At 36.5% G+C, this 17,245-nt stretch overlaps 1 protein-coding gene across 1 annotated transcript in view; it reads left to right on the top strand.

Moving 5' to 3' along the window:
* Nucleotides 1–16,648, top strand: part of dennd6b (DENN/MADD domain containing 6B) — a 73,254-nt gene extending 56,606 nt beyond the window's left edge. Inside the window, exons 18-20 of the mRNA XM_039761530.1 lie at nt 9,021–9,123; nt 9,674–9,748; nt 11,661–16,648. Coding sequence (XP_039617464.1) covers nt 9,021–9,123; nt 9,674–9,748; nt 11,661–11,783 — 301 coding nt within the window. The 3' untranslated portion in view covers nt 11,784–16,648. The remainder of the gene's footprint in view (nt 1–9,020; nt 9,124–9,673; nt 9,749–11,660) is intronic.
* The last annotated feature ends 597 nt before the right edge of the window (nt 16,649–17,245 follow it).

The raw sequence follows: 17,245 nt of genomic DNA, 5'->3' as shown, positions 1-17,245 counted from the left end.
TTTGACTATTCATGTGTTTTTATTCCTCTGTTTTGAAAATGTTACTTATGTAATCTCAAGGAAAAATGATATTTAAAATGTAAAATGTAAAAAACATATTAAGCTGCTAAATATATTTGTAAATGATTCACACTTTGGAAATTTCATTTTTGTTTTCACCTAAAGGTTGCATTTATTAGATTAGACCAATGTCAGTTTTCATTTTAATTGTTTTTGTTGGTGGCACGGTATAAATACAATGCAGAGAGGCAGTGGTAACTCATTGTAAAAGAACACAAATAGAAGGCATACTGTAAGTGTTTGATCTATACAGTAATTGCAGACTTCAGGCCTTGTATTTGGTATCTGCCCTTTTGTTGTTTCTTAACCAGTGATGCCATTAGTGATACAACTTTTTTTCCACTAGTGTATTATAAAACGGTGCCTGTCATCAAACCACTGGAATAGACCCAGCTACACTTGTAGGAGAAAAAGTCAGATTTGAAAATGGATAGATATTTGTGAAAAAGCAGAAAGTATTGCATTTTATTTGTTTTATTTTTGAAAACGTTTAGATAAATGACAGTTTTGCCAGAAAGCAGTCTTTTTGGATGGATACTTATTAGTGACTTGTTAGTGTCAGAATGACTTCTGCCTTGAACTTTTCAGGATTCAGGATTTATGTATTTGTCACTTAATGTTTATTGTGGATTATACAGGTATGATATGCAGTGAAATGTGAAGTTGGTTTGCTAATCAGTTTATGCAAAAGAGAGTAAATTGTAGAAATACAGATAAGCAAGTAAAAGACTAAACAGAACAATTTCAATTTTAAATATAATACAGATAAACAGAAACAACTTGAATTTAAAATTTAAACTAATGATGTACAACATGTAGTGACAAAATTAAATATTAGGTAATTTATTATGTGATAACATGCATAATGTACATACATTATTTGAACTAAGCACATTATGTGATTAATTCTTAATACCACTACACTTTTTATCTTGGTGTTTGGAATCTTACTCTCTTGTCATTTGTAAAGCAGCCATGTTGCACTGCGTGAAGAACATTACAATAGTGCTTCTGCATATTTATTACTGTCAATCAACAAATTATTAAAACTGAGGTTTCATCCACAGTATTTTTTGTGTCCTATACATCTATTCTAGTGTTGCAGTGAATAGCACAAACAAAATGACAGTTTCTTTCAAGTTACTGTATTTGAAATATATACAGTACACAGAGAGCTAATAGTAGTCATCCTTCTAATACTGGTATAAAAATGAGCACAAGTGTGACAAGCTGATAGAGTGCCTGCGGTCAGTCTTGTTCCGAGGCTTTCTGCATTTAGCCTCTGAACATAACATAGTATTTAATAGAATTTTACTTTTTAAACAGCATTTCTTATTTTGTATAGCACATTCACATTGCAACTTAAAAAATAAACAGTATCAGCTACACAGAATTCACAAATACATCAAAGCCTTTCAGCCATTTTGTAATAGGTTTTGCCTTTGGAATCATATCAAGTTCTTTTCTATACAAGAGGAAAAAACCTTGTATGTTGTACTTTTAAGGGATTATTAAAGATATTAGTATGTATTATGTATTGAATCATCCATTGCAATTTTCAGCATTGATATGCTTCTTTATTCATTGCTTATTCATGTCACAGGAACATAAGAACTAGTTCTTGGGTACCAACAATTTTGTCCAACAAAAATGCTAAACTCCACAGTTTATTGTCTTACTTTTCCCCATTTAGTTAAATCAATAAAACCAAAAAGCCATCAGTTTTCTGCTTCTTATATTTTTTTTTAAATATGGCTAAAATCCCCTGTGGTGTAAGGGAACATATCTTGAAGATGATGAGATCATATAATTTTCAGAATATGTAAGAAGTTCCTCTTTAATGATCACATTTTTCCCCAAACACTTTTAATCTAAATATTTTCGTCACTTTCTATGTTTACAAAACACAGCGCAGTGATGGCGAACTGTTTAGTGCCCAAACTGCAACCCAAAACCCATTTATTTATCGCAAGTGCCAACATGGCAGTTTAACCTGAATACTGAGGTTTTAGTTTAGAAAAAACAATTCATACATTAACATTTTTTGTCTTAAAAGAAAAATACAGTAACAGAGCTTTCAATGATACAAACAATTTTTTATTGAAAAGGTAAAAGTTTGCATTTGGCATAATTTTGAACAATTAATGTGATTTTTGCTGTTGTATGCATGCTGATAATTTGTCTACCCTTGGCTCATACTTTGTAAGTTTGAGAGCAACACATGCAGCACTCAGGTCATCTGTTAGTCTGTTTCTGGTGTCAGATTTGATTTAATTCAAAGCTGAAAACAGCTGCGCACAAGCATAGGATGATCCAAACAAAGTAAGAAAAGCAATCCCAAATGCACCCTCGTTTAAAGAGGAAGCTCTTCATTATATCGGCCGAAAAGGTCTATTTTAAGCACAAATCAGTGCCATGATAACAAAATCATTTCAAGGACTTTGCAGAGAAAGTATGGATTTCACAAACGTAGAATTTGTAGCCCGATTCGATCGGGCTCCCAGTCGCTAGTGTATATATATATATATATATATATATATATATATATATATATATATATATATATATATATATATATATATATAAAAGTCAACATGTGTATGTATGTTCAAGCATCATGTCCGAATGGCTGGAGAAATTTTCATGAAACTTGGTACACATGTTCCTTACTGGTCGACTAAAAATACTGTAGGGTGAAATCAGCCGTAACTTACACCCTTCTGGGTTGGGTGGGGGGTGATCTTGTATGCATATTATCATCCAGTTGACACTCGAAACGACCACCAGAGGGCGAACTGGAGGCGACTGCCAGCATTCTTTATGTTTGAGCGCCACAGCACCCCTGTTGCTTTTGAAATTAAATCGAGTTTTATGCGTGGAAGTGTGTGTGTCTGTCCGGCCCGGAAGTGAGATGTAGAATCGGGATGAGGACTCCAGCTCCAAGGATACGCAAGTGAGGCCAGTACACCGGCAAAAGGAAACCTCCTAAGAAAGACAGTCACTTAGCTGCTAATGCACAAACAATGCGAGCACTTCGGCAACATGAATCCTTCTAGCAGAGAGATGTCCAGAGTAGTTCTGACGATTTAAATACTGTCTAGGATCCTGTGCTGACTTACACAGTTAGTATATACCAGGTGACTGCTAGCATTGATTTTTAAGCAGCACGATGCCTCTGTTGCTTTTCAAATTAAATAGAGTTGGCTGGTTCTGAGCGTCAACTAGATGATAATATACACATTAGTGTGCCTTTATCCATCCATCCATTATCCAACCCGTTATATCCTAACTACAGGGTCAGGGCGGTCTGCTGGAGCCAATCCCAGCCAACACAGGGCACAAGGCAGGAAACAAACCCCAGGCAGGGCGCCAGCCCACCACAGAAAACCCACGCAGACACAGGGAGAACATGCAAACTCCACACAGTGAGGACCCAGGAAATGAATCCAGGTTTATTGTTTGTTAATTTATTTTTATTTTTAAAGTTGTGTTTTTTTTAATTGTTTTTCTCAAACAATTAAAAAAAAATGTTTTCCTCCCGGGAAACGCTGGGTATTTCAGCTAGTTAGTGATATTTAGCTAACACAACCTACATGACTCGACTGGGAATGACTTAACCAATAGAGCTAGGAAGTAGGGACAAAGAGGAGGCATTTAGATGAGAGGAAAACACTGTTGAAACTGACTTCCTCTGCCCAGAACTGCCAATGTGCAGTTACTGAATAATAAACTAGAGGATATTCAGACAGGGCTGGCTACATGAACAGATATTGGAAACTGCTGTTTTTTGTTTCTTGGAGACATCAGACACTGGTAATACAACCAGTTGGCTTTTGTGTCTTTCATATGGATTGAAATGAGCTGTGAGTTAAAAGCAAAGGATGTGTGAGTTAAACAATGCATGCTTACTTTCTTAAATTTCTTTCTCTTTACAAAGTACCTGCCTGATGTGATATATTTATTGATCAACTGTTACCAATTGTATCACCTGAAGGAGTTCTGTTTTTCTAGTGGTTGCTTAATATTGCTCCTTAAGCCAACAAGAGCAATGTGCTGAATGATCTATGCAGCATTCTTACAGAACATAGGCATGTATATCCTCAAGGATTACTTACAGTATTGTTGCTGGAGATTGTTACGATATATATCACCAGCATGTCACCAGCCCTACAAGGGGTTCTAATATTCTGGATCACTGCTACAAAAATCTCGCAGTACTGGACTATAGCGATAGAGAAAAAGATGTAGGTCATCACAACCAGTCTACAGAGGATTGCAGATCTGTCACACTTCATACCAACATGGCATATCTATATATTAAAAACTGTTATGCCAGTGTCCTGTTTATAGACTACAGCTTAGCATTAACACTGTTGCACCAACAAAGCTGACCGCTAAAGCCCTCAATTTAGGATTAAATGCCACCCAGTGCAACTTGCCTTTCAATTTCTTAACTGGTAAACCTCAACATATACGGGATGGCAGCATCAGATCTTCCAACCTGATCCTAGGCATAAGCACAGGCATGTTAGAGTGAGGTATGCTGAGCCACCTTCTGTACTACTTGTTCACCTCTGACTATGTGGCCAGAAACAGCTCTAACTTCATCATTCAGTTTGTTGTTGGTACCACCATAATAGGACTGATCACCAAAAATAATTAGACAGCTTACAGAGTAGAAGTCTGTCAGCTTACTCAGTGATCCCAGGACAACAATCTGATTCTTAATGATAGCAAAACAAAGCAGAAAGCAGTTCTCACTGTCTTCTGCATAAGTCAAGATGTTATTAAAAGAGTTAGTACAGTAGTTTTAAATCATGGGAGAGACTATCAAAGATTTGGCACAACACATTTTAGCTTTTGTCAGAAAGGCTCACCAGCAACTTTACTTTTTTAAACATTTGAGGACAGCTAATTTCTTTTTTCACAAACCTCTAAAAGTGCACAGTGGAGTCCATTCTCATTGGCAGCAGAACACCCAGATAGGGCACCTTCTTGGCCCAAGAATGAAAACACTGCTTGGAGTGGTGAAGGCAGCACAGAATATCACTGGAACCCAGCTCCCTTAGTTTTAGAAAATGCAGTAAATACACACAAATACACTCTATTTAGTCTGGACAAAGAAGAAAATGAAAGAAAAAACTTCTGACTTGTCTGTCACAGTGAGGCATTATGTAGGCATATTGCTGTTGTGTATAAAGGAGCCCCTGTAGCGTTTCTTGACACACTCCTGCTGAATAATATTTTGGTTCAAAGTACTCAGTGTATATTATATTATATCTACTCTGTATATATAAAATCCTAAGCCTAAAAGTGCAATTATTTTATGTGATGTTTTTATGTCACGCTAAATTGGGCTTATTTTAAAACCTATATATATATATTTGGCTTTTAAGAACTCATGAAACTTTAATGTGATTTTGTTAGATTTTCAGATTCTTATTCCATTTTTAAATTATAAACAAAAATATCAAGAACTCACATTCTGCAAGACGAGAGTTTGTGCCAACAGATTTAACCATGCCCGGTGCCAGAAATAAAAGACAAAGAGTAGATGACAAAAGATAGCTGCTGTACAGGCTTTTAAATGTTCAAAGCACCTCATGAGATGCAGGTCATGCAGCATGGCAACAGCAGTAAGCCAGCAACTGATTGAGCAAAGAGGAGATAAAAAAAAAACTGTATTTGTTTCCCTTTGTATCACCGTTTAAGACAGGGTTTCGGAGGAGTGACCGTGTCTCTTTGGGTTGCGTTCAGCCCCCCTCTTTACAACGCGAGCAGCAGAGATGCGAAGTGCCGCACACCCTAGTTATATTGTATTATACTAGCAGAATACCCGCGCTTCGCAGCGGAGAAGTAGTGTGTTAAAGAAGGTATGAAAAAGAAAAGGAAAAATTTTTAAAATAACGTAACATGATTGTTAATGTAATTGTTTTGTCACTGTTGTGAATGTTGTTCTCATATCTATATATATATATATCTATATATATCTATATCTATACATATATATATACACATGCATATCTTCATATCTATATACATATATACATATATATATACATATCTACATATACACACATATATATATATACATACCTATCTACATCATATATACACACACATATATACATACACACAAATTATATATATGTGTGTGTGTGTGTGTGTGTGTATGTATGTATGTATATATATATATATATATATATATATATATATATATATATATATAATGTAGATAGGTGTGTGTGTGTGTGTATATATATATACACATACATACAAACAAACATACACACAGGTATATATATGTGTATATATATGTATGTGTCTATATGTGTGTGTATAGCTTTGGTCACTGAGTGCAAGGGAAAATAATAAAATATAGTCTATAAGTTATTAAACAGTAAAACATTAACGTTTTAAGAAGTACAGGTACATTGAGCACTACTGGAGTGGTTGGGTAAACTACATTTTAAAGACTGTGTAACACAACAGGTAAGTAACTAACAGCAGCTAAAATGTATATGGATCATCTCTCGGTAGTAGATCCCTTTTGAAAGGCGCTACACGACGGCTGTGGTATAGAAATGACATTTTCTATGTGAACGTTCAAATTTCTGCCTCTGGTAATGTGCCTTACCGGCATTTAAAGAAAATTAGTTTTGTGTCCTCTGCAGTGTTAAGAAAGAAAGGCTTTGGTTTGGGATAAAAGGAAAAAAGGTGTAAAAAAGGAAAGTTGCCTTTTTCTTTTATATAGTATAGAGAGATGTGTTTGCTGACGATATGATCGCCTTTTGGGGACAGTCGCGGTGGGTCTTGTGTAGACTGGTGAGACGTCCCTGCCATTAATCGGCTGTGATGGCACTGTCAGTCCTCCACTCCTGTGCATGTCTTCATAATCCGAGCTGAGGACCTCATAATCGTATACGTGCAAAAGAAAGTGTGAATCGCCTTAATATTATTTTGCCATGGTGTAGAAAAGGGGTCCCGTGTTTGCACTTGTCTGGGCTATAGCGCAGGGGGAGGATGAAAAAAATTAAAAGTGCTCACTTTGACTTAAGGCAGAAGCGCAGTCTCAAAGGCCGGCACAGCTATGCACGCGCGCTGGCTGCTCGACTTTTGCTGGGCAGGAGACTCCAGTTTTTGCAGACACGTTCACGATATCAAAAGTCTCAGTGCTCTTTGGAGGTCATTCATATATTATATGATATATATATATATATATATATATATATATATATATCAAAATACCCGCCGCAGCAGAGAAGTAGTGTGTTAAAGAAGTAATGAAAAAGAAAAGGAAACATTTTAATAATAACGTAACATGATTGACATTGTCATGAGTGTTGCTGTCATATATATGCCTGCCTAAATAAGTCACCCTCGCTTTGCTCTTACTTTATTTACCGTTCATTTAATCACGGCTAGTGGCGGAAAAATTATAAAATGGAAGGAGGATGGCTTTACCAAAACAATTATTGATGGCGAATCGATTATTCATAAAGCTTGAATTGGTGATCTGTTTTTCTGTGTTAACCTCATATTTTTCATACTTCTTCTCAAACTAAGGTGGTGCGAGGGTAAAATGAATCGGGATGCGCTGATCAAAGTAATCGGTGTACCAGGAAATCATGCATTGACAAAAGCTCCCTTTGCTTGTAATGCAAAGTGTGATTAAATGCATTATTTTTTAACGCGTTATGGAGCACATGCATCGAAGCTTCTCAGCTGTGCTTGTGCTAAGAAAAGGAAAGATTTTAAAATAACGTAACACGATTGTCAATGTAACCTTTTGTAAGTAGTGCCTGAGGATTCAGTGTGGAGAAACTCTATAGAGACAGCGTGTGTATTAACTTGTGGATTTTTCTGTGAGTATTTGGTGGCAGTCTGACGAAGTTGCTTCGGAAGACGGCGTTAGCTGCGAGCTCAGCTCAGAGCCAAATGAGATGAATGGGAGGGGAGATGATGACGTGACTTCCCACCCGCCTTAACTGTCAATCCCCCACAAACACAGTCTCTCGGAATTTGCATAAGCACACCCCTTCACCTACAATTTTAACTTAGTTATAAAGTGATCAAAACTCTCGTTTATATCCTGCGTCCTCTCATTAAACTTGTATCCCGCATTACCTGTGGGCATGTGAAACGCCAGCGGTAGCCTGTCTATGAACTTAATTTAAAGTTTAGGTTTACACCTTGCTTTCTTTCCGAGGTAGCAGCAGTCATGAATATGGTAGTATATGTCACTTACTTGCTTCTTATTGTTTCGCTGCCTTCTCAATTATATAATGCATGTTTTCTTAAGCGCTTTTTGGAGGTCTTCCTGGTTTTCTACGCACTGCGTTGACAGTCAGTTCACGTGATTACGTGAGAGGCGTGATGATGTCACACGAAACTCTGCCCCCCCCACGTCATTCCAGCTCAACTCCATTACAGTTAATGGAGAAAAATACCTTCCAGTTATGACCATTAGGCGTAGAATTTCGAAATGAAACCTGCCCAACTTTTGTAAGTAAGCTGTAAGGAATGAGCCTGCCAAATTTCAGCCTTCTACCTACACGGGAAGTTGGAGAATTAGTGATGAGTGAGTGAGTGAGTGAGTGAGTGAGTGAGTGAGTGAGTGAATGAGTGAGTGAGGGCTTTGCCTTTTATTAGTATAGATTATACAAACTGCTTTACAAAGGCAAACAGGATAATTAAAGACTTCAGCCTTCCAGCACAGCCGATTTTCACACTCCTGCTTATAGCAAACTATGTACAGTGCACCTGTAGAATTGAGCACAGTTTCTATGCAGTTTTTAAGGTTACTTAATAGTTATAGTATGTGTATTATTCTACTGTATATAATGGCACCTGATATTGCACTGTATATTTTGTATGTCTTTATGATGGTATTGTATCACTGACACTATTTTAAAAATTTTTGTTAGATTTTGGAAATTATAGTATGCACTTTTTTTTAGGCGATTCTTCAGGTCACCGAACTTTGATGGTTGGTACCGGTTGCGACATAAAGAAATGTCTCACAAACTGGAGTCACTTCACTTGGAAGTCCTTTGTGAAGCTGTAAGCATAATTTCATATCTCATTTTGGCATAATAGTGAAGAATATTGTTGAGAATATGCAGCAGTAGTGTCAGGCAGTGACCTGGGCTCCACCTTTTACCCCCATGCTTATTTACCATTGCTGCTATCTAGCAGTACAGCCAAATGGGTGGGGCCAGCAGGAAACAGTACATGGGGTGCCTGGGTGCCAGCCTGATGTGCAAGTGTAATACAAATTAGAAAGCACATGCTTTAAAATATGGACAGGCTTTTGAATTAATGTGGAATAAGAGAGCAGAGAGCTGCCTAGAGCATGCCAGGAATCACAACTCAGTGTTGAAAAGTCTTGAAATGTTTTCTGTAATAATATTTGAACCCTTTGGATTTTCTGTCAGGATTTTGTTCTTCCCAATGTACAATCTCAAGCCTATAAAACCATAACTTTAAAAACCTAATTTGTTACCTTTCCCTCTAAGTTTATATCAAGTGTTTGAGTTTTGGATTTTGTTTTCTTATATTTTGCACTCCTTTCTTTTGATTACTGTCTACCTATGCTTTTTTTCCATTTTAGGACCTGTTATTATGGATTAAGGATAAATCTGAAGTTGAAATTGTCGATTTAGTTTTGAAATTACGGGAAAAACTGGTAATGTTTATTATTAATTTGGCTATTTATACATAGAACACTTTAATTAGATAAAATGCCATGTTTACATTTTAAGCAATTATTTTACATTGATATTGAATTCCAGGTATCACAGTAAAGCATGTGTTCACAAATCTGAAGCGCCTCATTAACTGAGTTTTTCTGGTTCCTTTAAAATAGCATCCATCCATCCATTTTCTAACCCGCTGAATCCGAATAGGGTCACGGGGGTCCGCTGGAGCCAATCCCAGCCAACACAGGGCACAAGGCAGGAACCAATCCTGGACAGGGTGCCAACCCACCGCAGGACACACACAAACACACACACACACCAAGCGCACACTAGGGCCAATTTAGAATCGCCAATCCACCTAACCTGCATGTCCTTGGATTGTGGGAGGAAACCGGAGTGCCCGGAGGAAACCCACGCAGACACGGGAGAACATGCAAACTCCACGCAGGGAGGACCCGGGAAGCGAACCCGGGTCTCCTAACTGCGAGGCAGCAGCGCTACCACTGCGCCACCATGCCGCCCCCTTTAAAATAGCATAGGATTTAATTCATAATTTTGTGCTGCCCTTCTCGAAATTTGTGTTGTATGATTTTTACAGAAGTTTCTTCTTTCAATTTCATTGTATTTCTATTTTCTGTGCCACAAAGTAGGTGAATCTCTTGGGCTTGATTTCTAATATGGTCACTGTTTGTATAGAGTTTAGATTTTTTTTCCCCGTTCGTGTGTGTGTTTTTCTTTGTGGGTAACACTTTAGTTTAGGTAATGCAAAACTGCATCTATTACTCATTTACTATTTTGGAACAAGACTGAAATAAAGGCTTCTTTTGGTCTTAATAACTCTTACAAAGCATCAATTAAGTGTTTATTCATATCTGCGGTATAGCCTACTAAAATAACTTTACTTTGGAATGGTCAAAGGTGGCTTACCTGATACATGTTCCTCTTGATATTGCATATTTGAGTATAAGACCTTTAAATTCAGAATTATTTTTACCAGTATGTCAATATGCCACACTGCACAAAGGTGAATAACCACTTTACTGATGCTTTGTAAATCTTAATAAGACCAAAAGAAGACTTTGTTAAGGTCTTGCCACATAACTGTATATTAACAACATAGGCATTTGTTTATTTTTTTCTCCCATATCCCCAATGACATGATAGATAAACTCATAATTGGTCCCATTTGAGTGTGAGTGGGCCCTGATATAGCTTTGGCACACTGTGCAGTACTGGTTCAAACCTTGTGCCTAATCCTTGCTGGATAGGTCTCAGCTCCTCTTAACCCTGAATTAGATTTAGCAGATTTGATTTGATGTTATGTTATGCTACAATTCCACATGCAATATTCTACTGTCAGTTATTTACTGTGGGACCCAAGCTGTAGTGAAACCTTTAGATACCATGGCACTGTATATGATACACAGCTTACTGCAGCACATGTCTGACCCTGTTGTTACAGTTATGGTGTATTATACTACTGCAGTTCCTTCTGTCAAAGAAAGCTGTATCTGGGACTTCTTGTTAGGGATGCCAATGGTTATGGTGGGACCACCTCAGCATTTTAAGACTGTGTTATCATCACAAACCGTAAGTGGCTTGCTTGAGCATTGAAGATATCAGGAACTGCACCCTGATGGTGTGCTCCAGGATTTACTTATTGTATTTTTAATAGTTTTTGTTTAAAATGGAGGGTTAGTGGATTTGACAAAACATTCTAAACTCAGAAATTTCATATTTGATAGCACTTAATATATATATTGTATAGCTAGAAGCCTTTATCATTTTAATTATACTACTCACCCCAGAACACAGAATACTGTTTTGTGTTCCCACTGGGAGAATGATTGTGCTGGTCATTTGTATCCAGTAACACTAAGTTTCATCTTCTTCTGGTAGGTAAAAGCTCATCATCAGCAACTTCCTGTGAAAGAGGAGGTGTTACAGAAGCTGGAGTCGTATATTCAGACTATTATCACTTCTCTTCCTGAAGACCTGCAAGCTGTCCTTAAAAGACATTGATAACAAAGCTAAAATGAAATACACATTAAAATTACGTTTTTTTGTTGTTGTTTACAAAAACATATATGTGTTTAATTAATTTATTGTTCCTTGAAATTTGGATATAGGAACAATGTGCTATGCTAAAAACCTTTTGTTTATTAGAAAATGAAACAACAGTTTTTGGATAAGGTTCTTGTTTCAGAGTATGTACAGTGCTTTAATTTTTATAAAAGAAAAAAGATAGTTGTCTTATTTTTAAGGTTTTGTGGAATCTTCAAATCTCAAACTGGCAGTATTTTGAAAGAACTACATGAACAAAAATTGAGCTGCATTGTAGAGCTGAATGGTCTGCTCTTGTCAAAACTTTTTTTATGATCTTATTGCCGCAGTATGATATGTATAATTTAATTTGATTTCTTTTTTAAATTAGTATATTTGTTATTCTAATTATATAATTGATTATGATTCTTGATACATTATGTAAAGTTTATTATATTTGTTTATTGTGTTAACTGATTTTAAGACATTGAAATGAAATTTCAGCCTAACATTACTAGCTCTTTTACCTGGCAACTCTGAACTGGACCATGTGTATAAGTGTGCCCTGCATTAGACTGGCACGCCAAAAAGGGCTGGCTACAACTTTATACATGATGTGGCCAGGATAGGATCACCCAGCCACCCTGATTGCAAAGTATGGTGGGCAACTGATGGATGGATGGATAGGCAGATATAAAGGAGCAAATTGTTTCCTTGAATGTTTTCTTAATTTGATTGCTAGCATTCGCCAAACTTAGTGCTGCCACGCATAATGGCTTTCTCAGGAAATTAATTTCTCTGGCATTTCATCATTAACCTTGCAAGTGAATTCAGTTTCAAACTGTAAAGGGGAATATGCTGCACTTCCTTGACATGCAGCCTGCTTCTACATATTGTGAAGGGGATGGGTGAGAATTCATTTTCAGATGTTTTTGCAAAAATGCATCTATTACTCATTTACTATTATGTAACAAACACTTCTTGAGGTCTTCATAACACTTACAAGGCATCAGTAAAGTGTTTATTCAACTCTGCAATGGGACCTACTAACAGAACATCACTTTGGAGTGGTCTGAGGTGGCTTAACTCAGACATGTATCTCTTGATATCACATACAGTATTTAGGATAAGACCTGTGAATTCTTTATATTAACAAGTAATTTTACCATCATGTCAATATGCCACACTGCGCAGAAACAAATAACCTATTGTAGCTAATATGTTATAAGTGTTATAATGACCAAAAAAGCATTTGGTGGGGTCTTTTTACATAAGAGTACATGAGTAATAGATTAATTTTTGCAATACCTAAACTAAAGTGGTACCCTAATTTTTCTTCCAGGTACTTTAGTTTGTGTAAACTTGATTGATGATTTTTATTTTGCCCAGGGTGAGTGAGACTGTGTGTGCCCTGTAGTGAAGTAGTCACCCAATTTGTCAGCATAGGCTCCAGGCCTCTGCGACTGTAAGTTTGAATAAGCAGGTTGGAAAGTGGATGTCTGGGTGGATAATTAAAGTCGATGCCAGCTGCAATATTAAAAGAAGTTACAATGGAGGCTAGTTAAATGGAAAAATAACTTACAGAGAACAGCAGAACCATGGAAAAACTTACTTAACAGTACAGAAATTAGCAAAACAATTCAATGCCAGCTTATTAATATTTTAGAAACTTTACAGGAAAAAGGATGTGAAATGTTGGCCTATGCAGAATGCTAAGTTCTTATCAAAACTCTCTCTTTATATTTTTTAGAAGTTTCTTTTGTAGATTGATTGTCTAATTTTTAAAATGATAAGCTGACACGTTGTCGTTGCGTGATCCTAGTTTGGTACAACCTAGTTGGGGCTGCATATGTGTACAGTTTGAAACACTGGTGATGCCTGAAAATACTGTATTGTATTTAACTCATAGTCTCTTGAGATGTTAGACAATTCAGTGCATATATATTTCAGTCATTCGTGCTGGAACATGCAGTTTTTGATCAGCACCTTCTTGGAGCTAATAAGTACATCCCTGTATATGTGAAAAAAGAGCTGCACCAGTATCTATAGAAGCACAACACATTGTGAATGCTGGTCAGTGAATGCAGTGGACCTGCACATTACCTTACAAACTGGTGGGTGGAAGGGGACAAAGGTTTGGAATCATTTTCGACTTTTCCACTTATATTTTAGCTGTTTTTGCTTGCAGCTGATTATGTATAATAATTAATAAAAACAGATAGTATGGAATGTGCAAGTTCAGGCAAATCATTTGTTTAGACTTGACATTCATAAGATCTCCTGGTATATGTACAGTGAGTTTTTGTTCAAGTTCTGTGGTTAGATTTAAGCCCAATAGGTATCTTTCTTGATATGTTTCTGTTTTGTTGTTGAATATTCCTGAAGTGAATGCTGTTACAAATATTTTGATTTGTTGGTAAATGTTTCCATCATTGTATCTAATTAGAAGAGAAGGGACAAGCCTTTATTCGTATGATATATTTGCATCAAACAGTACATCACCTGAGACCCTAAAGTGGATTGTGTCCTTGAAATGTTATAGTACGTCCTAAATATTTTACTAAATGTTTGGCTGTTGAACCTGATCTAAAGCAAGTCTGCTATTTGCTCTTGACAGTCAGTTGTTTGGCTTTGAATGAATTTAGAATGTTTGAAGATCTTTTGCTTTTTAATGATTTTTCTAATTTTGCCTTTTCTCCTGTGTTTTAATACTGAGAAAACAAACTTCTTAAGTGATGTGTTGCTTAGCCACTCTACAGGTCGCGAACTGTGATGTGGTATAAGCATATGTCTTGTTCCTATGGACACTGTAAACTTTAAACTTGTAGAGGCTGTTCTTTTGGTCCCTGGGTGCAGTTCATAGGCCTTGCTGCCATGATTCCACCCACCTCTTGGACTCTAAAGTAGTTATGATGTGTCATTTCAAAACATTCCCTAACACCTCTTTATGAAGAAAAAATTGTTTTATTTCTTTTGCATTTTACAGTGTTTTGCTGTGTTTGCCGATTTTCCTGCTTATATATTTACAGCTGTTCCTTTACACAGAAAACAACAGAGCTCCCCACACCTTCTCTCCTCTGAAAAGTGTCATAAACTGTCTTGTGTGGTAGAATCGGATAAACAGGCACGAAAATGTTTCAAAAAGCCTTAACTTGGAGACATTCATTGTGTGATGATCTGAATGTTTTAAATGCCAATCCAATGCAATACAGGAGAGAAATGAATGGCACAACAACCCTGTACAATAGCCAAACCAAAGTTTCATTACAAAATGGTGCCATGATATGACCTTTTAAAGTGAAATAAGGTTATTGCTTAAAGAAGTGAGAGAAGTCATACAAGTGCAAGGCACTAGCTGTAAAGTAATCAATGCTTTTGATAAGAACATTTTCTTTTCCAATGTATGTATATTTAAGCTCCTCATGTAAATAAGCAAATGTGAATAAATGGAGCTCACTGGTAACACCAACAGGTTTAAATACTGTATACTGTACTGTAATAATTTGAATCAGGTGCCTCTACATGTGTGCAAATAATTTACTTTAAGTAAAATGTTTTTTAAGATATTATCCGTGCAAAACATGAATATGTTAAATGTCCTCAGAGAACAGCTGTTTTAAAACATCTATGGTAATTGTGTTGTCCCAGCAATTTACCATATGTTGTTTTGCTGCATTTTGCACTTCTTTTAAAACTTTATTATATTCTGAAGATGGTATTTTGTAGTAGCGTAAAACAGACTTGACTGTGTAAAGCCTATAAGTTGACTTATTGTACTGTAGTCTACATTAAAAATGGTAGTCTGCTGTTTTAAACTGAAGCCAATGTTACATGAGATTGTACAATAATAAAGCAAAGTGATTGCTATCAAAATGCCTTATTTATTCCTGATTTCATAAAATCTGAAGGTGGATGAATGCCCAGTAAATCAGAGTCAAGTTTGTCTTTTCATTCACATCTAGAGCCACACAGTGCAGTTCAGGATCAGACATAAAGGGTGATTAGAGTGAGTACACTCACGTACACCCCACGTATGCTCATTGACATTCGTGAAGTGAGTTACCATACAGTGGAACTGAAGATCACACCTTGCTGCCATTAACAGTCAAGTAAAAATATTTTGGAAACAAATAGGTAAAAAGAAAGTGATAAACTGTTCAACTCAATAATATGCTCTCATTAAAACTTCATTCAAATTGTAAACTTCTTGTATCTGAAAACCTATGAGACTCTGTAAGCAACTGAGTTGCTTCTGTTGCAAACACATAAGGTGCCAGGATGGAAAAACAGGCTGTTGTCCTATTAAGCGCAGTTCAAAAATGGCCAACAGATTATGTGTCCACTGGAGTTTATGTGTACTTTTTGTTTTGTTGTTTTTGAAATTACTTTTCATGTTTTTATGTAATTTCTATTTATGATTTAACATTTATGTATTGTCTCTTTAAATAATCTTATGCTGTTTGTATTCTGTAGTTTGAACCGTCAAAGACAGGGCTACCTTGATATAACTGTTGCTGGGTCCTCCTTCTGCGTTTGTAAGGCCCACACACTGAGTTAGTATCAGAGGTTATGAATATTGTTTTTCTTTTTTATTCATGTTTATTGGATTCTCCCTGCCATTTCTGGGATTTAAATTAGGAATGCATTTTTGTGGCTTGTTTGTTTTGGATTGCCCTTTAGACAAATCCTTTTTATTCCTTTTTACTTATTTTTATTAATCCTAATTCTATAAACATTCATTGTTACCCTTTGGTGAACAAGGCAGAGTTTTAAGAATTTCTCTCTCTTTATGAGTTTTTTTGAGATCTTTGTAATATTTTTTAATTTTAACATTAGAGTCCCTGAAGCCTACGGAAAAAGTCATAATGCCGAGCAACCTTAAATTCCCTCGCACCTCTTCATCAGCGTCTTTCTTTTGCAAATGTGTCAATCAGCAGTGGCAGCAAGCAGCCTGCAATCCCAGAAACCTCCAGCCCTGCCCCCCCACGCCCCCACCACCAATGCAGCTAAAGTTCTGCCAGCTCAAGTATGTTTATCTGGATGTGATGTGCCTGGAGTTGTATAGGGTAAATAATATAACATTATTTGGAATACATACATTTCGTGTGTGTTCCGTGTATACTGTGATCTGGATAAATGTAGGATGACAGGAAATGTGAGGCAAGAAATGAACACATAAGTAAACACAGAAATTTTTTTTCATGTATTATTGATAAAATGTTCAGCAATATCTTTTACAAGTAGCAAAAATGTACAATGGGTGTTACAGACTCAAATTAAATGTATGTTTTTATTATATAACCAGTAACAACGCACTGCACGATAACGTGCAGAGAATACACTTGACTTGAGCATTCCTAGTTTTCATCCTCTTTCTCTGTACGTTTAGCATTCGTTTGTTCAGAGGTTGATGCGCTTGCTGCTTCCTGTGCAGCTCTTCT

Source organism: Polypterus senegalus, chromosome 8, assembly GCF_016835505.1.
Source record: "Polypterus senegalus isolate Bchr_013 chromosome 8, ASM1683550v1, whole genome shotgun sequence".
Classification (NCBI taxonomy): domain Eukaryota; kingdom Metazoa; phylum Chordata; class Cladistia; order Polypteriformes; family Polypteridae; genus Polypterus; species Polypterus senegalus.
Note: the sequence above shows the minus strand (reverse complement) of the source record. Positions and strands in the feature narration are given on the sequence as shown.